Genomic DNA, 24,353 nt, shown 5'->3' with positions numbered 1-24,353 from the left:
GAGGTCTTGATAATGAAGCTTATCTACAGCACCCTTCCTTTGCACAAGTTCCTTCTAAGGCCAGGGGAGCGCCCTTAGCAAGATGTTCACACGGACACATTTATGCAAAATCTGCAACAGTAAGATTTTGGGGGGTATTATTTTTCCAAAAAGAGGGTCTCACGAGCTTCTTTAGCTTTGTATGCTAAGTCGCTTCAGTCATGTCCGACTCTTTGCGACCCCATGGATTGTAGCCCACCAGGCTCCTCTGTCCATGGAATTCTCCAGGCAAGAATACTGGAGTGGATTGCCATTCCCTTCTCCAAGGGAACTTCCTGACCCAAGGATCAAACTTGCGTCTCTTATGACTTCTGCATTAACAGGGTTCTTTACCACTAGCACCACCTGGGAATCCCTTTTAAGCTTTAGGCCACACAAACTCTATACATATCTGACTCTGACTGTCACATAGTCACCACTTGTTGTAGAGCTCTCTGAACAGTTCTTTAACTCAAATATGCAGTCCCCAACCCCACTTCAGCCCCTGGAGGCCACAAAGGGCTTCGGGAGGGCAGTCTGTGCAGGGGTCAAGAACATGGGTTTGTAGGTCAGGCAGATGTAGTCACTCATCCCTCCTTCTTCATCTGAAAGATTGGGATAATAATTGTACATATTCTTTGGGCTGCTGTGAGTATAGAATGCACAGAAATACTTCTGTCTGATGCCTGGTCAGTAGGAAGTGCTCTAGGAACAGTGGTTATGGGAAGGTCCATAAGTAGACATCTACTCTGGGAATGAATATATGTATATCTCTAACTTCTTCTCAATGGTAGAAAATCCACCTGCCAATGCAAGAGATGTGGATTTGATCCCTGGGTCAGGAAAATCCCCTGGAGGAGGAAATGACAACTCACTCCAGTATTCTTGCCTGGGAAATCCCATGGACAGAGGAACCTGGCCAGGCTACAGTCCAAAGGATTTTGAAGAGTCTAACACGACTGAGCGACTAAGCACACAAGTTCAATTCAACTCTCTATATGAAATTAGACCAAATAAAATTGCCAGTATTTAACTGTTTTTTGATCTATAAAAATGGCAGTTTCACATGATTCCCCCCAATAGAACATATGATGACAATAATTACATAGGGTAACTGGAGTGTAGGTAATTGGTAGAGACCCCAGTACCTCTCATGGTGTATCGTGCTTTGCCTGGAGGGGTTGAGGGAGGCAATTGGATTCCTATCTCTCTGCTCCTTTGGGGAGTCCTGCTCTGTAACCATAAAGGTCTCTGATAGAAAATAAATAAGTCATGGGGATGCAATGTACAGCATGGTGACTTCAGTTAATAATACTGTATTGTATATTTGAAAGTTGCTAAGAGTAGATCTTCAGAGTTCTCATCACGAGAAAACTCTGTGTGGTGATGAATATTAACAAGGCATTGTGATCGTTTTGCAATATGTATAGATATTGAATCGTTATGTTGATCATTATGTTGTACACCTGAAGCTAATATAACTTTACATGTCAATTATACCTCAATTAAAGTTATTTAGAAACTTCATCAGCCAGACCGCAGAGGATCCCTCTGCCTCCAGCACTCAGTCCCTCTGTGGCACCAGCTGCTCTCTGAATTGCAGCTCTTATTTGGAAGGCGCTGCAGCTCTCCTGGCCTCTTCTTGTCCCAGTCTTTGGCACCTAACCCAGAATCTCTCTTTTCTTGCCCGGCCCTCAGGGAAATAGGGCCCAGATGGAGTCCACACTGCAGAGGGACTGAGGGAACTGGTGGCCACCCTCCTCCGACCTACAGCTGTCCCTGGGGGTCATAATCTCATGAAGGTACCCTCAGGCTGCTTATTTAATTCTTTGCACCCCAAATGGTTTACCCAGGCCATACATTCTCTGAGAACACATGCAGAATCCCAGTGCCCCTGGCACAGTCACAAAGCACAGTACTGACAGCCATGCTGGGCGCTCAGCTGGCCATTGGGTCAGACCACAATCACAGGTGCCCTCGAAGAGCAGAGCAGAGGATGCCACACAGATTGTGCCAGTGGTGTTCTCTGAGAAGCAGAGGCTGACTGAGCTGAGAGGGCACAAAATCCGCTGGTAAGTAATGCCAGGAAAGAAAGGGGAGGCAAATGGACTGGGGATGGACCAATGTCACGACTCAGACACGTCAGTTTCTGCCAACCCCACGGGAGCTCTGGAACAAAGATGTCCAGGGTTTCCTGTTCAGAGTCCCTCAGTGAGCAGTAACAGCCAAGGGGGAAGTGGCTGGGCTCTTATGACACCACCTAATTGGGCAGCTGGCTGGAGGTAACCCTGAAAGGATGCGCTGTCAGCTGGAAAACTGAGGTTGACCCTGAAGGAGACCCTGAAGCTGTCAGCTCACCAAAGCTTGGCAGCTGGGCAGCAAGTCCTTTCTGGAAGAGGTATCTGAGAAGAGCAGCTCCAGAGTGCAGCAGAGATGATACGACACATGGAGAACTGGATTTGTGTGAGCCTGGGCAGAGTACAGTCAAAACATAGAGTCACTTCTCTGGTTAATCAAGTGGTGTTGGGTAGAAGATTACCAAAAAGATAAAGTAGGAGGGGATTTTGCAGACAGAGAGAATCAATTGGCAAAAGACCAAGGCAATGAAAAGCATGGGGATATTCTAGAAAAATACAGAGAATTCAGAGGAGCTGAAGCATAATGTTGGTAGGTGGGGGAATGCAGGTATGAGTGATAGAAGGGGATAGACCACACAGGATCTTGTTTGCCCGGCCGTGTAACTCCAGCCTGCAGCCAACACAAGGCACTTGAAGAATGTTCATTAGGGCAATGGCACCGTCAGCTATGAATACTAGCAGGCCCTCTCTAGCAGCTATATGGGAAAGAGAAACCAGGAGGTGGAGAGGCCAGTGAGGGTCAGGAGGATGCTTTCATGGGCCAGCAGAGAGCTGAGATGGGGTGGTCAGAGGAAAAGGAAAGTCTGCCTCTGCAGGAGGAAGAACTGGCTGGATGTGGTAAGGGACTGGTTGTGGGCGTGGAGGAAGGGAAGAGCCCAGGACAATGGCCTGGTTTCTGGCTTGGGCATACAGTTGGTTGTTCAGAATTCAGTTCAGTCGCTCAGTCAACTCTTCATGACCCCGTGCTCTGCAGCAAGCCAGACTTCCCTGTCCATCACCACCTCCCAGAGCTTGTTCAAAGTCATGTCCATCGAGTTGGTGATGCCATCCAACCATCTCATCCTCTGTCGTCCCCTTCTCCTCCCGCCTTCAATCTTTCCCAGCATCAGAGTCTTTTCCAGTGAGTCAGTTGTTCGCATCATGTGGCCAAAGTTTTGGAGCTTCAGCTTCAGCATCAGTCCTTCCAATTAATATTCAGGACTAATTTCCTTTAGGATTAACTGGTTTGATCTCCTTGCAGTCCAAGGGACTTGCAAGAGTCTTCTCCATCACCACAGTTCAAAAGCAGTAATTCTTTGGCACTCAGCTTTCTTTATGGTCCAACTCTCACATCCATACAAGACTACTGGAAAAACATAGCTTTGACTAGATGGACCTTTGTTGACAAAGTATGTCTCTGCTTTTTAATACACTGTCTAGGTTGGTCATAGCTTTACTTCCAAGGAACAAACGTCTTTTAATTTCATGGCTGCAGTCACCATCGGCAGTGATTTTGAAGCCCAAGAAAATAATGTCTCTCACTGTTTCCACTGTTTCCCCATCTATTTGCCATGAAGTGATGGGAACAGATGCCACGATCTCAGTTTTTTGAATGTTGAGTTTTAAGCCAGCTTTTTCACTCACCTCTTTCACTTTCATCAAGAGGTTCTTCAGTTCTTCTTTGCTTTTTGCCTGAGGGTAGTGTCATCTGCATATCTGAGGTTATTGATATTTATCCCAGCAATCTAGATTCCAGCTTGTGCTTCATCCAGCCCAGCATTTCGCATGATGCACTCTGCAGTTGGTTGTTCACCTGCTCCCAAAAGAGACCAGTCCATATACTCTCTCCTTCTGCCCCAGTCTTCTCTTCCCCTTGACCTGTGGTCTCTTCTCCCCACCCCATGTTCCTCATACCACTGGACATTGCTTATCCTCCTGTCTACCTGAGGCATATGAACAGCAGACAGTTCAGGAATAGATCCCAGAAGAGGCTACCAGGCATTTTCCAGGGACAGCTCACTTGATACAGCCCCTGCCCAGGTCATCTCTCAGCCCCAGGCTCTGGGGCTCTTGGTACAATAGAAATGGGTGGTCCAATAGTTAAGTCCCCCACTCCCTATCCCATTACTTGGCTGCCCAGACCTGCCTCTTCTTCCCTTCTGCCTCGCCCTCATCCTCCTACTTCAGTCCCTGAGTCTAGAGTTTCCTCTTGTGATCTCTAACCACAGGGCCCTCCACTTCCAATGCCTAAACCTTCAAGACCAGATTCAACTGCCACCTCCTGCCCGATTCCCCCATGTGGAAGTCTGTCTGCCCCTGTCTCCACTGGCCTTGGTGTTGTCCTCTACACTCCATTTAAGACCTCCATTGTGAGATTTTAAACACTTCTATGTATCCTTTGCTACATGTCAAGAATCCAAAGACAGTGCCTGCTCCAGGCAGGGCCCTGTGCAGAGTAGGGGTAAGGGGTTTATCCAGAGAAGGAGGAAGAAGGCAGAGCCAAGACCTGGTGACCAGGACAAGAGGCAGACGTGGTCCTGGCCTCTCAGGGCAGGAGGAACCGAGTGTCAGTGGCTCCATCAGGGCAGCCCAGTCAGGGCCTGCGGCTGTAGCATCAAAGCTCGGAAACACCACCAGTGCAAGGGTGCAGCAGAAAGCAACATCCAGAACCTGAGTCACAGCCCTTCCCTTATAGCCACAGAAAGACCTGGGGAAGGGCAGGACACAGGGGTTCAGGTGAGGGTGGGGAACTTGGCCATCAACGGTGGTGAGCCTGGGTTTATATTCACTGGCTGGTGAAACCCAGGGCATCCCAGTTGATGTAGTAATAAATGATAATAAGTGCCATCTATTGTACTGCCAAGGTGCCAAGTACTTCACATGCATTCTTCTAACAGTGGGATGCAAGCTCTGGGCTGAGGAAGGGAGCAGATTCCTGTCTGTTGTAACAGTAACGCCCTGTTCTAGAACCCGGCCATCAGGGAGGAGCCCGGCCAGCGCTCAGTTACCTGAAGATGACTTGGGCCCACATGGGGCCTGTGCCTTCCCCCTGTGTGGGCAACAGAGGTGGGGCCACAGGGCCTCTTTTGAGAGTTAAGAGATGGGGAGAGTCACTCACAAGCCCTGGCCCTCCAGCAGCCTGCTGGCCGAGGCATGGGCACTCTCTTGGGTCACCTGACTCCGGCCCTGCTTATCTATTCCACTGGGCTCTGCTGTGCAGCGATGGTGTCCCGGGCCCTCTCACAGGGGCAGAAGCTCCTCTTCCTCCCACTCCCCACAAAGGACAAGCAAGGCCAGAGGTGGGGCAACGAGTGCATGCAGAGGCAGTGGTGAAGATGGGAGCCGGCATGACACTGATCTTGGGAGAGTTCTTCTTCCCGCTTGGAACCAATCATTTTCTCCCAATAGACTGGGAGGACCCTCGGAGGCCTTTCCAGCATCACAATGCGTGGCAGTATGCCACCATCGCGTTCTTCCTGCTCAGTGCCCTGGTGGATCTCATGAGCCAGACGTGGCTGGCACAGCAGAGCATGAAGCTGGAGTGGGCGGCCACAGCCTTGGCCCTTGCTGTGATAGTGCTGGAAACGGTGGCCCTCATTGAGAACAGGAACGCCCTGGAGTTCCGAGTGCACACCATGCTGATGCTGCCTTCCTTCCTCCTGGCCCTGGTGCTCACCATCAAGGTCTGGGCCCCTGACCAGCCCCCATTCTGGGTGCTCAAGGCCTGGCTGATGCTGGTGTCTGGCTCCTGGCTGCTAGTGGTGACCTTGATGCTGCATGCCCCACTCTCCTTGCAGGCCTGGCAGGCAGACAGCCCTGTGGACCTCGCCTTTGTCACCACCTTCTTCTGCTGGCTCCTGGGCTTGGGGGTTGTCATACTGGCCACTGTCTATGGCCTCTGCAGCCTCTGGCACCATCGCTTCTCCTCCTGGAAAAGGGTCCCAGGTGCTGAGGACCAGGCGTGCCCTCTAGGCGAGGACAGTGAGGAGCTTGGGCAGTTCAGAGCAGAGGCCGTGCTGCAGGATGAAGTCATCTAATCTAAAGATTGTCCTGTCCCCAGCTGTACTTGCCTTGTCCCTATAAAACCGTGTAAGGGTGAGTGACACTGCAAGGTCTTGGGATCCACAGTGTATCTTCCTATCTCAGAAGCCATGTTCCTTGTCCCCAGATAAACCTGCCAGCTACCGGGATGGCTTTTTAATGCTGTCAGTCTATCAGCCTCTCTGTCTGGCCTACTGTGTGAGTATGGTTTCCAGGCCTCTCTGTGGGGACTCCAGGACTTCTTCTCTAGTTGCTTCTAGAATCCAGGAGGGCTAAGGGATTGGAAGGTGGGAGATGAACGTGAATTGGATGGCTAACCCAGTCTTCCCAGCCCCATTACATCACTGATATCTGATAGGAAAGTCTCCCTTTCTTGCTGTTCTTCTTAAAAAGTAGATTGTCTCTCCTTGACTTTTCTCAAAATTTGGGATACAGCTACTTTTTGATGTTTGGTAATAATAAACACAAAACTCAAGAAGATAAACCTCTCAAGGGTGGAGAACAAAGGAGGCAACAGAATAAATGTGGTGGTCTTAAAACTAGCAGCAGGTTCATGAGTATATCAATAGGTAAATAAAGTGAAAGACCAATCATGGATCAACATGAGAGTTTGTCGTGATCCAAGGTCATAATTAATCCATTGAAGATCCATTTAAAGCTATGGATAGAAGTAGGCATGAAGTTGTCTCTTGGGTGGGAAATCCTGTGTGCATTTGTGCCTGAGGCTGGAGAGCTGAATGTGAGAGAGAGAGAGAGATGGTAATAGTGGCTCTCCTCCACATTTGTATATTGTGAGGATTTCAGATGCCTTCATTCTTCTGTTCTTTTTGTTTTTGTGTTCTGTGTTAATTATAGGAGGCTGGAGAACTTGTTTAAAAACAAAAGTGACTGTATTCCCTTCTGCTCTGAGGGGAAAGGGGGCAGGGCTGGCATAACTGGCAGCAGATTCTGGAGACGAGAAGGGGACCCAGGCACTTAGTGGAGGCTGAGCCTGGGGAGGGAGGGATCTGTGAGGAGTTCCAGCTACCAGGATGTTTTTTCTTTTATGATGGTTGTTTATGCTGGATGGTTTTTCCATCAGTAAGGCAGCTAAAGAAATGTGAAAGATGATGGGAACACAGGGAGAGGTAGGTTACCAAGATTTTGCAGTTCTTAAAACTGGTAGTGGGCAGGGATATCTAATAACTAATGCTAAAACCGTTTGTCCTGTGACGTAAAAAATCCAGCCTTTTCAGAATTAATGGGAGAAGTTGTTAAAAATCTAGATTTATCTTCTTCAACAGATGTTAGCCAAACAGGGATCAAAGTTATGATTGTACAGCAATTTTTGAGGTGAGTTATGAATAAAAATATTTTTAATCTACCTTTTCAATAAAGTCAGCTTCTCAAATAAATGTTTTGGGGACTTCCCTGGTGGCCCAGGGGTTAAGACTCCACGTTCCCAATGCAGGGGACCTGGGTTTGATTCTTGCTCAAGGAGCTAGATCCCACTTGCCGTAACTAAAAGATCCACATGCCGCAAGGAAGACTGAAGATGCTGCGTGCTGCAAATAAGACCTGGTGCAGCCAAATAAATAAATATATATCAAACAAATGTTTTGTGTAATTGATTCTAGGGGAAAACAAAGTCAAGGCACATATCTGAGTTGGTGGGATGCAAACGATCTCAGTGGTAACAAAGATGCAGGAAGGGACTCAGCACTAAAGGGTACCTCAGAGTGTCAGCACCCTAGAGTCCACAGGAATTTTCAGAGCCTGGGACTTCTCTCAAAATGAGGAGAGGAGGTGCAAATAAACCAGGATGTCAACTGACACATTATGTAGATGAAATGAAATACAGCTCAAGCAAGCTCTATAGAAATAAGTATCCCTTAGCCCAACTAGGAGGTCGCTGCTTCTACTGGAATGAACCTCCTTGCATGTGTTGTATAAACACAACATTTGGAAGTCTGGAGAGACAGAGAGAAAGGAGAACATTTCCATCGTAGAAAGGCATGCAAAAAGGATTGCAGAGAGGATTGCAAATTGAAATCCCACCAGTGAGAATGCTGCAATTCCATGATGGATTGTGTGGTCAGAAATGCTGTCATCAGAGGCTGGAAATCTTCAAAGAGCATAGAGAGGTTTTCCAAGAGGGCAGGAAAGTTGAGCTGCGGTTTGAGGTTATCACTGAACATCATCTAAAGAAGCCGTGTTCTTGAGAATTCCCTGGCCATCCAGTGGTTAGGACTCAGCACTTTCACTGCTGTGGGCCCAAGTTCGATCCCTGGTTGGGGAACTAAGATCCCACAATCAGCACGGTGCAGCTAAAAAAAAACAAACAAAACAGAAGAAGCCATGTCCCTGAGCATAGAAAACAGGCCTCGGGAACTGCATGGCAAATAATTAAGTTAGAGGAAGAAGGGCAGCAAGGGAAGGAACAGGGAACAGGAAGAGCCTGGCACACCCATCCTGGAGGACAGGCCCCAGATGCCTGAGGACAAAAGATGCCTCATTCCTCCCCAGAAGCTTCAACAGCTGGAACCAGACCAGCCCCCGCTTATCTTCCCAGGGAAGCAGGGATCCCACTGAGGAGAGAGCAGGCATCTAATTCTGGAGATCTAATTCAGGCAGACTAGATCAAATTTCAAGAGCCCTGTTGGCAAACATGTCGCTACACCTTCTAACCAAAGATCCAAGGTTGAGCAGATGAGGAAAGATACACGGAGCACAGGCTTCCAGCTAGCCTCCTGCAAAGCAAATTCTCACAGTTGGCCCTGTGTACCTTTGGGGGCCCTGCCGACAATGAGCAGCTTTCTCTACACATCTGTGCTCTCACCCAGCTCAGCAGGAGTCCGGCCAGGCAGACATATGACTCACACCCACAGATTGCTCAAGTGTTTTTGAGACTTAAAAGAATGCCAGCTTCCTTATAAAAGGAGCTTACTCTCAGATATCATAATTGAGATGTCACTCCATTGTGCTATTTCCATGGAGGAAAAAATAATATTGATTCATTTTTTTCTGCTCATAAAGTAATAAAAGTTCATTGGAAAACAGCAGGAATCTCAGAAATGTATGAAGAAGAAAATTAAAATCGCTCACAAGGCTGACCATTCATTCAGTCAACAAACACATACTGGCTCAGACCTTCTTAATGCCAGGTCTGCGTTGGGCAGCAGAGACGAACAGAACTGACAGACTGCTTGCTCTTGTGTTGTTTCCATGCTAGTGGGGAAAGCAGAAAAGAGACAATTCAACAAGCATAAAATACATCAGGTCATAATAAACAGCATGAAGAATAAACAGGGCAAGGAGAGCAGGGAGACTGGGGGTGGGCGCGGTAGGAACTTCATATTTAGAGGATCAGATGACATTCTACCCAGAAAGAAGCAAAGAGAATTTTGAGAACATTTTCCTTCCAATCTTTTAAATATATGTTAACATTCTTATTATTGGTTGCAAGCTTTCAGATAAACATTTTCTCAATCATTTCTTTTCTTAAAAAAGTAATATTTGTTCATTTTAGAAAATCTACAGCATATGGAAAAGTAGAGACAAGACAAATCTCCCACAGTCATACACCCAGAATCATCCTTCTGTGTCACATTTCTCTCCTTCTGTGTCAATTGTCAACCCACATAGTATTCACACTAGGGAATCCTGCTTCTCTTCTCCTGATTCTCTCTCTCATAAACCCCATTATGGTCAGGGTTTTGAGAAAGTACTGGAGGCTACCATTTCCCCTTTTGCAGGAAAAGGCCTTCAGAAAAACCCAGGTGCTGCCCTGTCTGGATGACCCTGGACTCTCCAGGCAACATGTTACTACTGAGAGAGTTGGACCCAAGTAATATGTCCTAAATGCCCAGAATCAAGTCTCAGAGAGATGGGCCACCTTGCGTCAGACTCAAAGGGAGCTGAGGCTCTGTATTTGTGTCAAACGTAGAGGCGTGAGAGAGGCTAAAACCCCCAGGGGGATCAGGCAGGAGCCAGAGAGAAGCAGCAATGGTCTGTGCCCAGAACCAGAGCTGTAAGCCCCTCCACTCCAGAGATTGGGCAGCCCAGGCTGCTCTTTAAAGCTCCTACGAAAGAGATGCCATTGTCTTAGCAAGCCCCAAAGATTCTGACCCTCCTCTAAAGAAGAAAGGTGGATGTTATCAGCTGCTGTGGTTCCCTCCCTCTCCGGCAGTGTCTCCACCCTGAACACATCCTTCTGGGTCTGGGCTTCTTCCTTCTTGCTTCTTTTTCTCGGGAAAACATCATTCTGAACCTATGACCCTTCACGCTCACCCCCACACCCCACCCAATCAGATCATTAGAAGGTTTCATAAGCAATGATGCTCTTCAAAAATCTTTGAGCATGACCACTGAACCCTGGGGAGCGTTTGGTTATCTGTGATGGGTGGAAGTGGCTGATCAAAGGTGTTGGGACCTTCTCAGGATCTGTGCTCATGTCCTGCCTATTTCACTACAGTCCAGTACTTCAAGCAGTCTTTTCTCATTCTCCTATCAGGTCTTGCTACTTTCTAACTGTGTCAGTATGAAAATTACTTGCCCTTTCTGAGCTCCAGTTTCCTGGGACTGGTAGGAATTGGTCCTAGCATCCCCCAATTTCACAAGTGCCTAGGGTCAGAGCCCAGAGTCATCAGCACAGAGCTTGGGAGCCCCAGAGAGGCAACAGGGAGCCCCAAAGAGGGGAATCCCACTTGGTGGAGAAGAGGCTGGGTACAGGCTAGTTCCATGTGGAAGGTGTTACAGAAGCTGGACCTTGGAGTCCCTCTAGCATGAGGGACTAGTTTTTAAGAGCATAAAGTCGAATCTTGGCTCTGCCACTTACTGTGATTATCAACAACCTAACCACTTCTTGGCTTCAATTTCTTCATCTTGCAACTTCAGTAACGATGCCTATCTCGTAGGTTTGTTGTGAGTATTTACAGGTTAAAGACAGAGAGGTCAGCATCCTACCTGGACTCAAGGTAAGGGCTCAAAAGTGATTCTAATTATGTTTATGTTATGAGCCATGATTACTATTTACCGGGTGAAGACAGGTGAACAGTGAGGACGCGTCAGGCAGAAAGAACACCATTAGCAAAGGCTTGACCAGACGAGGTGTGTTAGAGACAGAGACCCGTCTGTGGGGCTGGAAAGTACGCTGCTGGGATCTTGGGCCCTGGGAGTAGGATGGAGGATGAGACTCCAGCAACCTCCCCTACTCCGCTCCCCAGCTCACATTTCCAGTCCCCATCACCTGACCAGGAATTCCGTACAGAAATGCCAGCCACACCCTTGCCCCTCACCACCCTTCACCTTCTAGAGTGGGAACCATCTCTCTAGCTCCCCCACTGCTGACAGAGCCTAGTCCCTCAGCGCCACCTGTCTGGCCAGTACAAGTCTCCTAAACGGTCCTCCTGCCCCCACCACAGTGTTCCCTTCCGAATACACCCGGCACAGGTCCCAGAGCCAGCTCCAGAGAATGTAGGGGTGGTCACCCTAAAACCTCCACCTGCCTGCTGCCTCTCCACCAAGCGCTGGTACAAAGCCCTTCACAGGCCACCTTTCCCTCCATGTCACCCCCTCCTTCTCCAGAGTCTAGGCAACAAAACCACCCGCCTTTACCAAACGTACCACAGCGTCTTTCTGGGTCGTCACACATGCTGGTCCCCCTGTCCAGGATGCCCTCCCCAATTTTCCTGAAAACGTTTTTTTGGATCATCTGTATCCAGTACACTCTCCCTCCTTAGGTGCTGTGTGGCTCTGGAACAAGTCTCAATGCTGGAACTATTGCACCATGTGCTCCAAGGAGACCCCAGCGCCCCACTGCCAGGCCGCAAGCTATCAGCTCATTTTTACACTTGTCAACACCCGACACAGTGCCCAGCTCTTCTCAGAGGCTCCACCGAAAAGTGTGGAGTGATTGAGAGTGGAAAAAAAGGGTCAGAGCATGGAGAGAGGGTTGAGGGGAAACACCAAAGATTTGGAGGCCACAAAAATGGCATCCTGTGGTGTTTTAGAGAGGTGATCATGGGCACGGAGAGAGCAGATGTGCCCAGGGTGCTGGGACTTCTCCACCTCCGGAGAGCAGCAGGAAGAGGAGAGCTGTGCACACTTACTAAGAAAGGCCGGTGTCTGTGAGGAGAGAGGAGGGTAGACCCTCCACCTCTCCTTTAGAAACTCCTTTATTAGAGGGCTCACTCCTGTGCTGCAAAGAAGCAGTTTACTGAGGCAAAAGCAGAGGACACATGCAGAGAAGGGTGCTGGCATCCTTGAGAGTGAGGGGCACACCGCAGAGATTTTTGCTACCCATTTTATCTTACTTTTGGCCCTTTAAATAGGTGGGGGTCTTTTTGATTAAGGGTGGAATATTCACCGAGGAGAGGGTTGAGTTGTGGCCTGGGTTGCACCAGATTGCAACCCAGCTTGCAACCAGGTCAGCTTCTGGTCCCATGCATCTGTCTCCTGAAGCCACTGGACATGCACTCTAAGTACTGTTTTCTCTTAAATTTGCCCTCACTAGTTCAGTGCCACATGTGGAAGGTCACACAGGGTCATCAGCAACTTACGCATTTTTATTGCACATGCTCCATGGTGGCTCAGATGGTAAAGAATCTGCCTGCGATGCCAGAAACCTGGATTGGATCCCTGGGTCTGGAAGATTCCCTGGAGAAGGAAATGGCTACCCACTCCAGTATTCTTGCCTGGAGAATTCCATGGACAGAGGAGCCTGGCAGTCTACAGTCCATGGGGTCACAAAGAGTCAGACATGACAGAGTGACTAATATTTTCACTTTCATGGTTTTCATGGTCAGCATTTCTTGCTCGGATGCTAAAAAGTTTCTGTTTTAGATGCCATTCCTCCATGCATCATGGCTTCATTAAGTGCAAAAGAAGGAGGTGGCTTTGCCTTCTGCCCAATGCCTATACATGAGGAGGCTGTCCTTGGACCCAGCCCTGTCTTTCCCACCTCATGATGGAAGCATCAGGGCTCAACTAATCAGAGTCCATTCACAGCATTAACCTACATCATATTTCCTCTCTGGTGCCAAGCAACTCACAGATATTTACCCCACTGATTTGGCCATTTGCCAAAGATCCAAATTCTTCTCTGGTCTAGACAGTTATGGATCATGAAAAGAAAGTTAAGAAGGCTTCTTAACAAAGATGGATTTATAACGGGGAATCACAAGTGTTTCTAAAATACCTCTTGCTCTATATATTACAAACAGAAACAATAATCAAAGCTGTTAATTCTATCTGCTTCCTATACCAAGGAAAACTTCCTTACATGTGGGTGTCAGGAAGCCTCAAATAAATGGAGGGGATTTGGCCAGGGTCTCCCAGAACCCCATCCTGGCTGGCGTTTTGCCTCCAAGGCCCCCTCCACTTCTACACCAGGTCATAGCAGGACAATGCCTGCCTCAGCTTTCTTCTCATCACACCCGGCGCTTAACTCTTCACTGTTTGGCTTTGAACCCAGCGCTCAGGTGAGGCAACTCCGAAGGGCTCCCAGCAACCTCAGTGTTGCCCTCCTGGCCTTTTCTGATGTCTCTGTGTGTGCCCTTCCTCTCTCTCCCGCTTTTCTGCAAGTCTCCTGTTGCTTCTCCCACACTCCTGCCCACTGGCTCCTCGTTTTATCCCAACCTGTTAAGCACGGGTAATTTCCTAATTTCCATCCTTGGTTTGCTTTTCCTCTCTCCGTGCACAGGCTCTCTCTGACTTTCTTTTACCCTTCCGTGCTTCAGGTTTTATTTTATTCAAATGACTTCCAAATCTATGTGGCTAGCCCTAAGCTCTTTCTCCAAGCTTGAGATTCACAGATGGTAGCCTATAAATAAGAAAGATCACTAACAAATGAAAAAAAAAAAGATATTTTTTAAATCTGCAACTCAAAATTATGAAGGGGTCCCTTGATGGATTAGCAACCACAAAGAACTTCTAAAGATGAAATGCTGGTGAAACGCTGATGGGTATTGGGTTGAAGAAAACACAATAACACAATCCAAAATGTGGACGGGACAGCACCAGGCCCAGAGGAAGGAGTGCCCAGGAGCTGGAGGGGGACCAAGGCAACCCAAACAGAGAACCGCCAAGGGGAGCAGTGTTTGGTCTCCAAAAACCAACCCCTGCCCACACTCAGACACCAGCCAGTCAGAAGCGACTGGGACATCTCCCTCCTGGCAACAGGGTGGTTGTGGGCTGGAACAACCCACAACCTGCCTAGATAAGGCACCCTGCCTTATCTTCAGAGAGATAAGGCAGGCTGCGGTACACACCAGAAACTGGAGCATCCATGCCACAAGACCAGCCAGGGCCACCCCCCTGCTCCCACCTGCCCACCCTCTCCTTCCCCACTCACCCCCTTCCCGCTGTTTTCCTGAGCAAGTCGCAGAAGCAGATACTAGAGAGCACCACTCAGCTCCAGTGATGAGCACAGTCAACAGTCAGCACACTCTTGCGTTATGCTAACACCATGAAAAAGTGGAGCAGACAACAAAAAGGAGCGGTCAGAGGCAAAGTTTATTCTCAGCAAGACCTAAACAGAATCCAAATGCTCAGACTGGTAAGTGAGGGTCTGGCATCCAAGAAACAAGAAGCAGGCCGTGCCAAAAAAGAACCAATGAGAACGCTTGAAAATAAAAAATACCATAAAGGAAATTTAAAAATTAAGCTGATGAGCTGATAACAAAGTAACGACAGTTTGTAAGAATTACTGAGTTGGAAAATTGAGCTGAAGGATTCTTCTGGAATGCAGCACAGGAAGAGGAAAATACGAATTAATTTAAGAGATGTGGAAAATAAAGTCTAAAGTTCCAATCTCCTTCTAACAGGTGTTCCAGAAAAAGAAAAATAGAACAGAGAGGGAATTTTTAAAGAAATGTTAAAACTAAAAAATTAGAATAGAAAATAATGTAATGTGTTCCCACTAATCAGTACTAATAATTTATAATGTTTTACTGGATGTGCTTCAAGTAATATTTTTAAAGAAAGAAAACTACAGATAAAACTAATGGTTCTTCTGAGGCAATACCACTATAATGAATTTGTGGATCTTTCCAAGTCCATTTTATATATATACACACACACATATATATGGGGAAGCCCATTTGTTACATAATACACATGTGTACTGTACAATAAATGGGCTTCCCCAGTGGCTCAGCGGTAAAGAATCTGCCTGCGAGCAGGAGATGCGGGTTCGATCCCTGGTTCAGGAAGATCCCCTGGAGTAAAAAATGACAACCCACTCCAGTATTCTTGCCTGGGAAATCCCATGGGCAGAGGAGCCTGGCGAGCTACTGTTCATGGGGTCACAAAGAGTCAAACACGACTTAGCAACTAAACAATTGAACAAATACAATGCCGTTGCATGTAGCTTTAAAGTTTACTTAAGCAGTAATATACTGCACATATGTTGTTATAACTTGGGGTTTTCACATCAGAGTGTAAGTTTTAGCTTTCTCCACATTTACAGAGAGTAAATCAGTTAATTTTTCTGGACTGCTATAGAACGTCTCATTGTATTACTGACTATACCACATTTGTATATAGTACTTTATCTATAGATGGATTTATGCAACAGTTCAATTTTTTTTACCATCATGAACAATGAAACAATATAAAAATATGTGCTTTAGGCAATTGGGTGAAGCTTTTCCAAGTACATATCTAAAAGTAGAGTTGCAGAGTGATAGGATATCCACATGTCCAATTTTACTATATTCTGGAAAACTGCTCTTCAATTTATACTCCAACAAGTAGTATATACCTGTCCCCGCTTTTCCTCAACTTCACCAAGACTTAATATTTTCATACTTTTTAATTTTGCCAGACCGATGGATAAGAAATTTTACCTCATTATAATTTTTATTCATATGACCTTGATTTCTAGTCAGTTTGATCACCCTTTCATAGTTTACTGGCCATTTGGGATTCCTTTCCTGTGAATTGTCTCTTTGCCGTTTTTAAAATTGATATAATTGACATATAACATTATATTCGTTTCAGGTGTATAGCATAATGATTCAATATATTGCAAAATGATCACCACAAAAAGTCTAGTTAATATTCATCCACACACATTAACTATATAATTTTTCTTTTGTTGGGTATTTTTAAGATCTACTATCTTAGCAACTTTCAAATGTACAATACAGTATTAAGTATGGTCACTAGCTATACATTATATCCCCAGGAATTATTTATCTAATGACTGGAAGTTTATACTTTTGACCCCCTTCACCCACTTCACTCAGCCCCTCCACCTCCTGAATCCTTTTTTCAGTTGCATTTATAGTATTTTATCATATAAATGTTTTAAATTTTTACAGTCAAATTTATCCTCTGGTGGGAGATATATCTTTTTAAAGAATGAGTATTTCTTTTTTTATAGTTCCAAAACTGAAAGAGTTTTTAAGGCAGTTTTTTATTTTATTTTTCTGTTTTGTTTTATATTGGAGTATAGCTGATTAACAATGTTATGATAGTTTCAGGTGGACAGCAAAGAGGCTCAGTCATACATATACATGTATCCATTCTCTCCCAAACTCCCCTTGAATCCAGGCTGCCACATAATATTAAACAGAAGGACCTACAGTAGGACCTTGTTGGTTATCTGTTTTAAATATACATGAACATGTCGATCCTAAATTCCCTAACTGTCTCTTTACCCCATTCTTCCCTGCTGGCAACCATAAGTTAATTCTCTAAGTCTGTAAGTCTGTTTCTATGTCATAAATAAGTTCATTTGTATCATTTATTTTCAGATTTTGTATATAAGGGATGTCATATGATCTTTTTCCTTCTCTGTCTGACTTACTTCAATGAGTATTTCTTGAACCTAAAAAATTTGAGTCCTCAGAATTGAGAGAATACTGTCAAGCAGAGTGAACATAACAGATGCCCATCTAGACCCAAAGTAATGAAACTTCAGACATTTGTGGTGGGGGAGAATTGTCATTTGTGCAAGTGTTTGCAATGGAACCGGAAGAGAGAGGGGGAGCTGTCTAGGTCCTGGGAGAAACAAGCACAGAACTGAGGTCTCGAACACTCTGGTCTCAGGCTGTCCTGTGTAGCCACTTTACAAATCCTCAGTGCCTCGGGACATTCCTGCAAACAGAATTCTGGAGACTCATTAGGGAGCATGGATGGAAGGATTTTGTTGTTACTGTTATTTTGGTTTTTTAACACAATAACTAACAATTTAGAGTTCACAAAGCATTGTTTACACATTAGGCTAAACCATCTTAAATTGCCATTTCTGAGAGTGAAAAGACCATTGAATACTGGCAGTTTCCTAGAATTCAACCTCATACATGATTTCATTTCATAGTCTTACCTCTGTGAGATTTGCCCTATTATTATCAACTTTTTTTTTTAATAACAGAGGAGCAGCCAGTGGGGCAGGAAGCTTAAGACCACGGACGGGGGCTTTAAGACGGCTAAATGGTGGGGAGGGGGTAGTCTGCCTGGCTCCATCTCCCTGCCTGATTTGGGTAGTGCTTCCTCCATCTGAGAAATGGGAAACACACTGCATGATCCCCTCTCCCCACAGGAAGATCGTGCCTGTCATAGAGCTCATCTGTCTTCTAGGGAGATTGCTGCTGCTGCTGCTGCTGCTGCTAAGTCACTTCAGTCGTGTCCGACTCTGTGCGACCCCATAGACAGCAGCCCACCAGGCCCCGCCGTCCCTGGGATTCTCTAGGCAAGAACACTGGAGTGGGTTGCCATTTGCTCCTCCAATGCATGAAAGTGAAAAGTGAAAGTGAAGTCGCTCAGTCGTGTCCGACTCTTAGCGACCCCATGGATTGCAGCCTACCAGGCTCCTCCGCCCATGGGATTTTCCAGGCAAGAGTACTGGAGTGGGGTGCTATTGCCTTCTCCCTCTAGGGAGATTAGGCTCAAGATAATCAGGGGCACACACAAAAAAAGGGCTTTTGCCCACAAACCTTGGCCTTGGCATTCAGACAGACAACATGCTTCAGGTATAACATATGAACTGGAGGAACATGTGTCAGAGCAAGCGCGGACTATATATCAGAGATGATCAGGTGGGCAGGGAAGAAAAAATGATTGCTGTATGTTTTGCAGCTGCTAAATGCTCTGTTCAGAACCCTAAGCAACCATATGCTGTTTCCCTGCACCTACAGTATTCCAGGAGGAAAGCCTCCAGGCCTGGATGCATCCTTAGCAGGCCCGAGATTTTCTGCTCATTTTTAGAATAGGGTCTGCAGTCTCTTGGGGTTGCACACACAGTCTGGATTCAGTACTTGGAATGCAAATACAAGGCTTTCATCAAAACTCAGGACTTCTTTTTACCTTAAATCCTCTCTTTTCCTCCGGCCTGGCCTGCCCAGCTGGACCCCGCAGTGGGGACAGTGGAGAGAACTTGGCTTCTTCTATGGTTTTCCACTGGGTCTCCCCAGCCAGTTGCCATGGCTACAACTCTGCTACTCCACGGGAGCAGGCAGTGAAGGGGCAGCAACAGCTGGCAGTTGACTTCAAGCTTCCTTGCCAGGCAGATGTTGAATTCTGCCTCTTTCTCATGGAGTGCTTTAATATCCTCTCCACAGGCTTCCCACTCAGCCCCTTTCTTCCCAAGTTCTCCCTAACCTGTGGTTGTATCTCAAGTCCAGTCTCGTTTCAGCTGGTCATCTGGGGGTTCCTCAGCACTAACCTTTAGCTAGCGGGGTCCCTCCACACAGGACCCAAGACATGGAGCCCTCATAGGCTCTCTGCTGTGAGGTCCACATCTGACCAGCAGAAACTCCCATGCTTCTTGTATCCCAAAAAACTCTGGGAGAAGAAGGTGGTCCCAGGATGATGGCAGCCCCCCCAACAAGAGCAGCTAGTGAGCTCTTCTCTTATCTTCCAGACTCCCTAAGTGGGTGAGAGCCAGGCCCCCAGGTCCCAGATCCAGGGTTCATATGTTAAGCACTTGGAGTAGCCCTCTCCACCCCCAGATACTCACTCTCACTAGGTCTGAGGTGAGGGAGCAGGCACTCACCCCAGCCCCAAGACAGGACTCACAGCACAGATTTCTTCAAAGAAATCTTCCTCACAATATCCTTCTGCCTCCTCTATTTCTACTTTTTCAGAGTCTCAAAGGGGGCAAGGGGTTTCAAAAGTCTTGGAACAGATGTTGGCATTTCCTTAGAAAATCTCCAGAAAGTGACTTGGCATCGCACTTTGGATTTTCACATCTATAATACATGTTAATGCCTGGTGGAAAATCTAGTTTTAAGGTCCTGTTACATTTATATGCATTGACACTTTTTACATTCATAGGAACAGATAACATTTTTTTCATTTTTAAGGATGAGGAAAACTCATCTCTGAGGACTTGTTCCCAAGCTCATAGAAGCATGGAGGCCCAAACGTACTGAGGAAACACTGAGGCAAAGCCATGGCAGGGATCCCAACACAGAGGTGAAGCCAAGGTCACCCAACCAGTCAGTGATGGAGCTGGGATTCCAACCAGGTCTGTCTAGGGTTGCCTGGGAGGGGTGAGCTCACTGGCTACAGAAAGAAGCTGAAGGCCCAGAGGGAAGTGCCTCCTTCATTTGGGACCCAGGACCCAGGTCACCACAAGAGGCTCTGGGCTACTACAGGGCTGATGTAGGTCAGCTCCTATGACTCGGTCCAGCCTACACCCTCACAAGACACAGTGGGACCTAGTTTCAGAGAGAGAGATGGGAGGACTTGGGTTGTGCACAGGACCGATTATTCTACTGATCTGCCAACAACCCCATCTCAATGTGACTTTCAACTCAGAGGAGGGTGCCAAGAGGCCTGACTCACCTAGTCCAATATCCAATCCAAACACTGTGAGGAAAGGGCTCAGCTCAGCCAAGACTATAACTGCAGGAGGACGGGGAATCTGTGCTGGGATCCCAGCCATGTCTTTGCCTCAGTATTTCCTCGATGTATTTGGGCCTTCTTTTCTCCATGACTTCCGTGAGCTTGGGAACAAGGCATGCTGGGACTTCAGCAGGTGATCCACAACTACCGCAGGAAGCTGCTGAGAGGTGAGAGATGGAGGAACTGACTTACCTGGTCCTTAGAAGAGGGCAAGCATATGGCACTGGCCAGACAGCAAGAGGGGCTTAGTTTTGTCGCTGATGAGGTCCAGTCCGGTGGACAGTTCCAACGCAGTAGTTATTAAGCCATGTTCCAGGTGGGATGGGAGACAGGGAGGAGGTACGGGAGGGAGGCGATATATATATACATATAAATAATTATGACTGGGGGGCTTCCCAGGTGGCACTAGTGGTAAAGAATCTGCCTGCCAATGCAGGAGACTCAAGAGACTTGAGTTTGATCCATGTGTTAGGAAGATCCCCTGGAATAGGAAATGACAACCCACTCTAGTAGTCTTGCCTGGAAAATTCCATTGACAGATGAACCAAGCGGGCTACAGTCCATGGGGCTTCAGAGTCAGACACAACTGAGTGACTGAACACATACACATAGTCATGACTAATTCGAGTTGCTGAACGGCAGAAACCAACACAATAAAGCAATTATCCTCTAATAAAAAAAAAAAAAAGCCATGTTCTATTCACAATGCAGTGACCACTGAACATCATAGCATAGAACGCTTAATTACATGAAGAGATATTTACAATATTGTTTAATAAAAACTATGTGGAAAGAATCTGCCTGCAATGCAGAAGACTTGGGTTCAATCCCTAGGTCAGGAGGATCCCCTGGAGAAGGGAAGGGCAACCCACTCCAGTACTCTTGCCTGAGAAATCCCACGGACAGAGGAGCCTAGCAGACTACAGTCCATGGGGTTGCAAAGAGCCAGACACGACTAACTTTCACTTTCTTCATGTGAAACAGAATTCTATATTTACAAAAGCAGTGCTGTTGCTTGAACAAGTTTTCCTAGAAGACAAGCCTAAAAGGTGCTGTCTGAGTTCTTGGCTCCATTGATCACTGTGGGTCCTGAGATAACATCTCTTCAAATGAATTCCTTATCTATCCTTAGGTTGCAGCCAAAGGCTTGGGGTCAGTGCAGGGTCCAGTCCCTTCCACTTCCTATGGTCAGAGCCACTCACCTCCATCTCTCCTACAGCCCCTCTCAGGTATCTGCTTGCTGGTGTTCTACACCCTCTGTAAACCAAGGGAGTTGTCATACCCCCATGTCACTTCCCCAGACAACTGGGCCACTCATTGGGAACCCATCTGTTGAATGAACCCTTCAATGATTCCAGGAAGCTTCACCCAATCCTACCCCCAATTTCTGATGGGGGCTGCATCCCTGAGGCCAGAATGTATTTTTGGCACTTTTCAGTGAAGAACACACATATACACCCCCACATTTAATCTAGGACAATCTCCCTTGCAACAAAAACACAAACACACATATAAATGTTGTTTTGTTCTTATATGTAATTGGTTCATAGTAAGTATATTTTCTGCCTCTAGGATTGAGCTAAATTCATACGTAGGTCTGAAACACTTCTTCAAGAACAGTCTGTTGGAGAGGCAACTCCACTGCCCCACTACAAAGGTGATCTTTCAATATGTTGTGCAAAGCAGTCTGGCTTCTCCAGGTCACAGCGCCTCAAACCTCTGTGTGCCAGCAGAGGGTCTTTGCAGGGTTTGCACAACTATAGAGGGAGGGAGATTGCTCAGAACAAGGGGGCGCTATCTCCTGACACTTAGAACTGTTCTGCTTGTAGCTCCAAAATTGCAAGATGTAGATTCTATTGGATTTATTTGTTCTTATTCTTTCAACCAGAACAAAGGACTGACTTCTCATGTTATGTATGTATAAATACCTGTATATGTATGCTGACAGAAAACTCTGGAAGGAAACACAAGATGTAAAAAGTGATTATGGCAAAGGCTTAGAATTATTCTTATTTTCTTTTATTGTTACCTGTGTTTTCCATAATAAATGTTCCTTCTCTATTTGCCATAGAAGCCAAAGCCATTGTCTTGAACTGCCTCAAAGTCAGTCTTCTCTCCACCCCTTCCTTATTTCTGTACCCACCTCTATGTCCACATTCATCCTTCCCTCCAAAACTAGAGACCAAGGTAGACTTTCTTTCTGTGTCCTGACTGCCTCTGACTGTCTTCTTACTATGCCTAATATGTAAAACTGATCTATTAACACATTATAGAGGTATTGTCAAGAATCATACTCCTGATAAATAAAAAGAGCTCTAGAGAGTCCCTTGAACTGCAAGGAGATCCAAACAGTCCATTCTGAAGGAGATCAGTCCTGGGTGTTCATTGGAAGGACCGATGCCGAAGCTGCAATTCCAATACTTTGGCCACCTCATGCGAAGAGATGACTCATTGGAAAAGACTCTGATGCTGGGAGGGATTAGGGGCAGGAGAAGGGGATGACAGAGGATGAGATGGCTGGAGGGCATCACCGACTCGATGGACATAAGTTTGGGTGAACTCCGGGAGTTGGTGATGGACAGGGAGACCTGGCGTGCTGCAATTCATGGAGTCACAAAGAGTTGGACACGACTGAGTGATTCAACTGAACTGAACTGAACTGAACTGGTAGTCCAGGGGTTGAGAATTCATCTGTCAATGCAGGGAACTCGGATTTAATGCCTAGTCTGGGAGGATTCCACATGCCGAGGAGCAGTTAAGCCTGTGCACCACAGCTACTGAGTCCACATGTCCTAGGGCTGGTGCTCCACAACGGGAAGCCACCACAATGAGAAGCCCGCTCACCGCAACTAGAGAATAGCCCCCACTGTCCACAAATAGAGAAAAAGCCCATGCAGCAACAAAGACCCAGTGCAGCCAATAAATTAAATAAGTAAGTACGAGCCCAATAAATGATAATGATGATCATTGTTTTGACTCAGTACTTCAGTTTACCTCATCTGTAAAAGGGGGTAGAGTACCGACCTCATAGGTTTGTTGTAAGGATTAAAAGTGTTAAATATTTGTTAAGCACTTAGAAGAGCACTTGTACATAGTGAGGGCTCTATTAGTGTGTGCTAGTAATAGTGTTACTAGTACTGATTACGGAGAAGGCAATGGCACCCCACTCCAGTACTTTTGCCTGGAAAATCCCTTGGACGGAGGAGCCTGGTGGGCTGTAGTCCATGGGGTCGCTAGAGTCGGACACGACTGAGCGACTTCACTTTCACTTTTCATTTTCACGCATTGGAGAAGGAAATGGCAACCCACTCCAGTGTTCTTGCCTGGAGAATCCCAGGGACGGGGAAGCCTGGTGGGCTGCCGTCTCTGGGGTCGCACAGAGTCGGGCACGACTGAAGCGACTTGGCGGCGGCGGTGGCAGTACTGATTAGCATTGTGAATATTACTGCATTCCTCCATTTCTGCCAAAACCTTGACTCATTAGTTATCTCTCCCTGTCTCCCATATTTTATATGGGAGACTTCAAATTTCCTTCCCTTACTTTCTTCAGAGTCAACTATGTCCCACCCCCTAAATTCACACCGCAATATTACTGACCTATCTGTGTCTACCCTTCAAGTCCAAGAATCTGAAAAAAGCAGATTTGGAGATTCACTCTTCCACGTGTGCTCATATGCAGCTCCCCATTGCCCATGACACAACACAATCTTCTTCCTCCTCACCTCTCCAATGAGACTCCTTCAGCGAAGATCATAAATAGCCTTCCTCTGCCAAACTCAAAGGACACTATTCAGTTTTTATCTTTCTGGACCTTTCTTCCTTATCCGACCTCACCAAAAGGGACTCTTTCCTGAAACTTTATCTTGCTGTTCCTGTTTGCCTCCTCCTCTGGACGCGGCCTCTTTGCCTGGGTCCTTTCTCTGTCCTCCTTCCTTAAACACTGATATTCCCCAGGGCCTGTCTATAGCCACCCGCCTCCCTGGGAAAGCTCATCACAGACTCAACACTCATATCCTTCTCCTGAAACAACCACATCTATACTCCTAGCTCTGGCATTTCCCCTACGCTCTAGACCACATGTCCTAGTACACACTGGATACTCACACCTGGAGGGCTCACATCACTGTCTGAAATTAAACCCAGTGGCTCAGTGGTAAAGAATCCCCCTACCAATGCAGGGGACATGGTCCAATCCCTGGTCTGGGAAGCTCCCACATGCCAAGGAGCAACCAAGCCCATGAGCCACAACTACTGGGTATGTGCTCAAGAGCCCAGGAGCCACAGTGACTGAAGCCTTTGCACCCTAGAGCCTGCAGTCCACAGCAAGAGAAACCACCACAATGA

At 46.8% G+C, this 24,353-nt stretch overlaps 1 protein-coding gene across 1 annotated transcript in view; it reads left to right on the top strand.

Annotated features, from left to right (window-relative positions):
* Nucleotides 1-5,288: 5,288 nt before the first annotated feature.
* LOC105000046 (transmembrane epididymal protein 1-like) overlaps nt 5,289-24,353 on the top strand; it is a 29,649-nt gene continuing 10,584 nt past the window's right edge. Inside the window, 3 exon segments of the mRNA XM_010855715.1 lie at nt 5,289-5,436; nt 5,439-6,148; nt 13,455-13,636. Of these exon segments, the coding sequence (XP_010854017.1) occupies nt 5,289-5,436; nt 5,439-6,148; nt 13,455-13,636 (1,040 nt within the window).

This window comes from Bison bison, unplaced genomic scaffold (genome assembly GCF_000754665.1).
Source record: "Bison bison bison isolate TAMUID 2011002044 unplaced genomic scaffold, Bison_UMD1.0 scf7180017864367, whole genome shotgun sequence".
In the NCBI taxonomy this organism is placed as follows: domain Eukaryota; kingdom Metazoa; phylum Chordata; class Mammalia; order Artiodactyla; family Bovidae; genus Bison; species Bison bison.
Note: the sequence above shows the minus strand (reverse complement) of the source record. Positions and strands in the feature narration are given on the sequence as shown.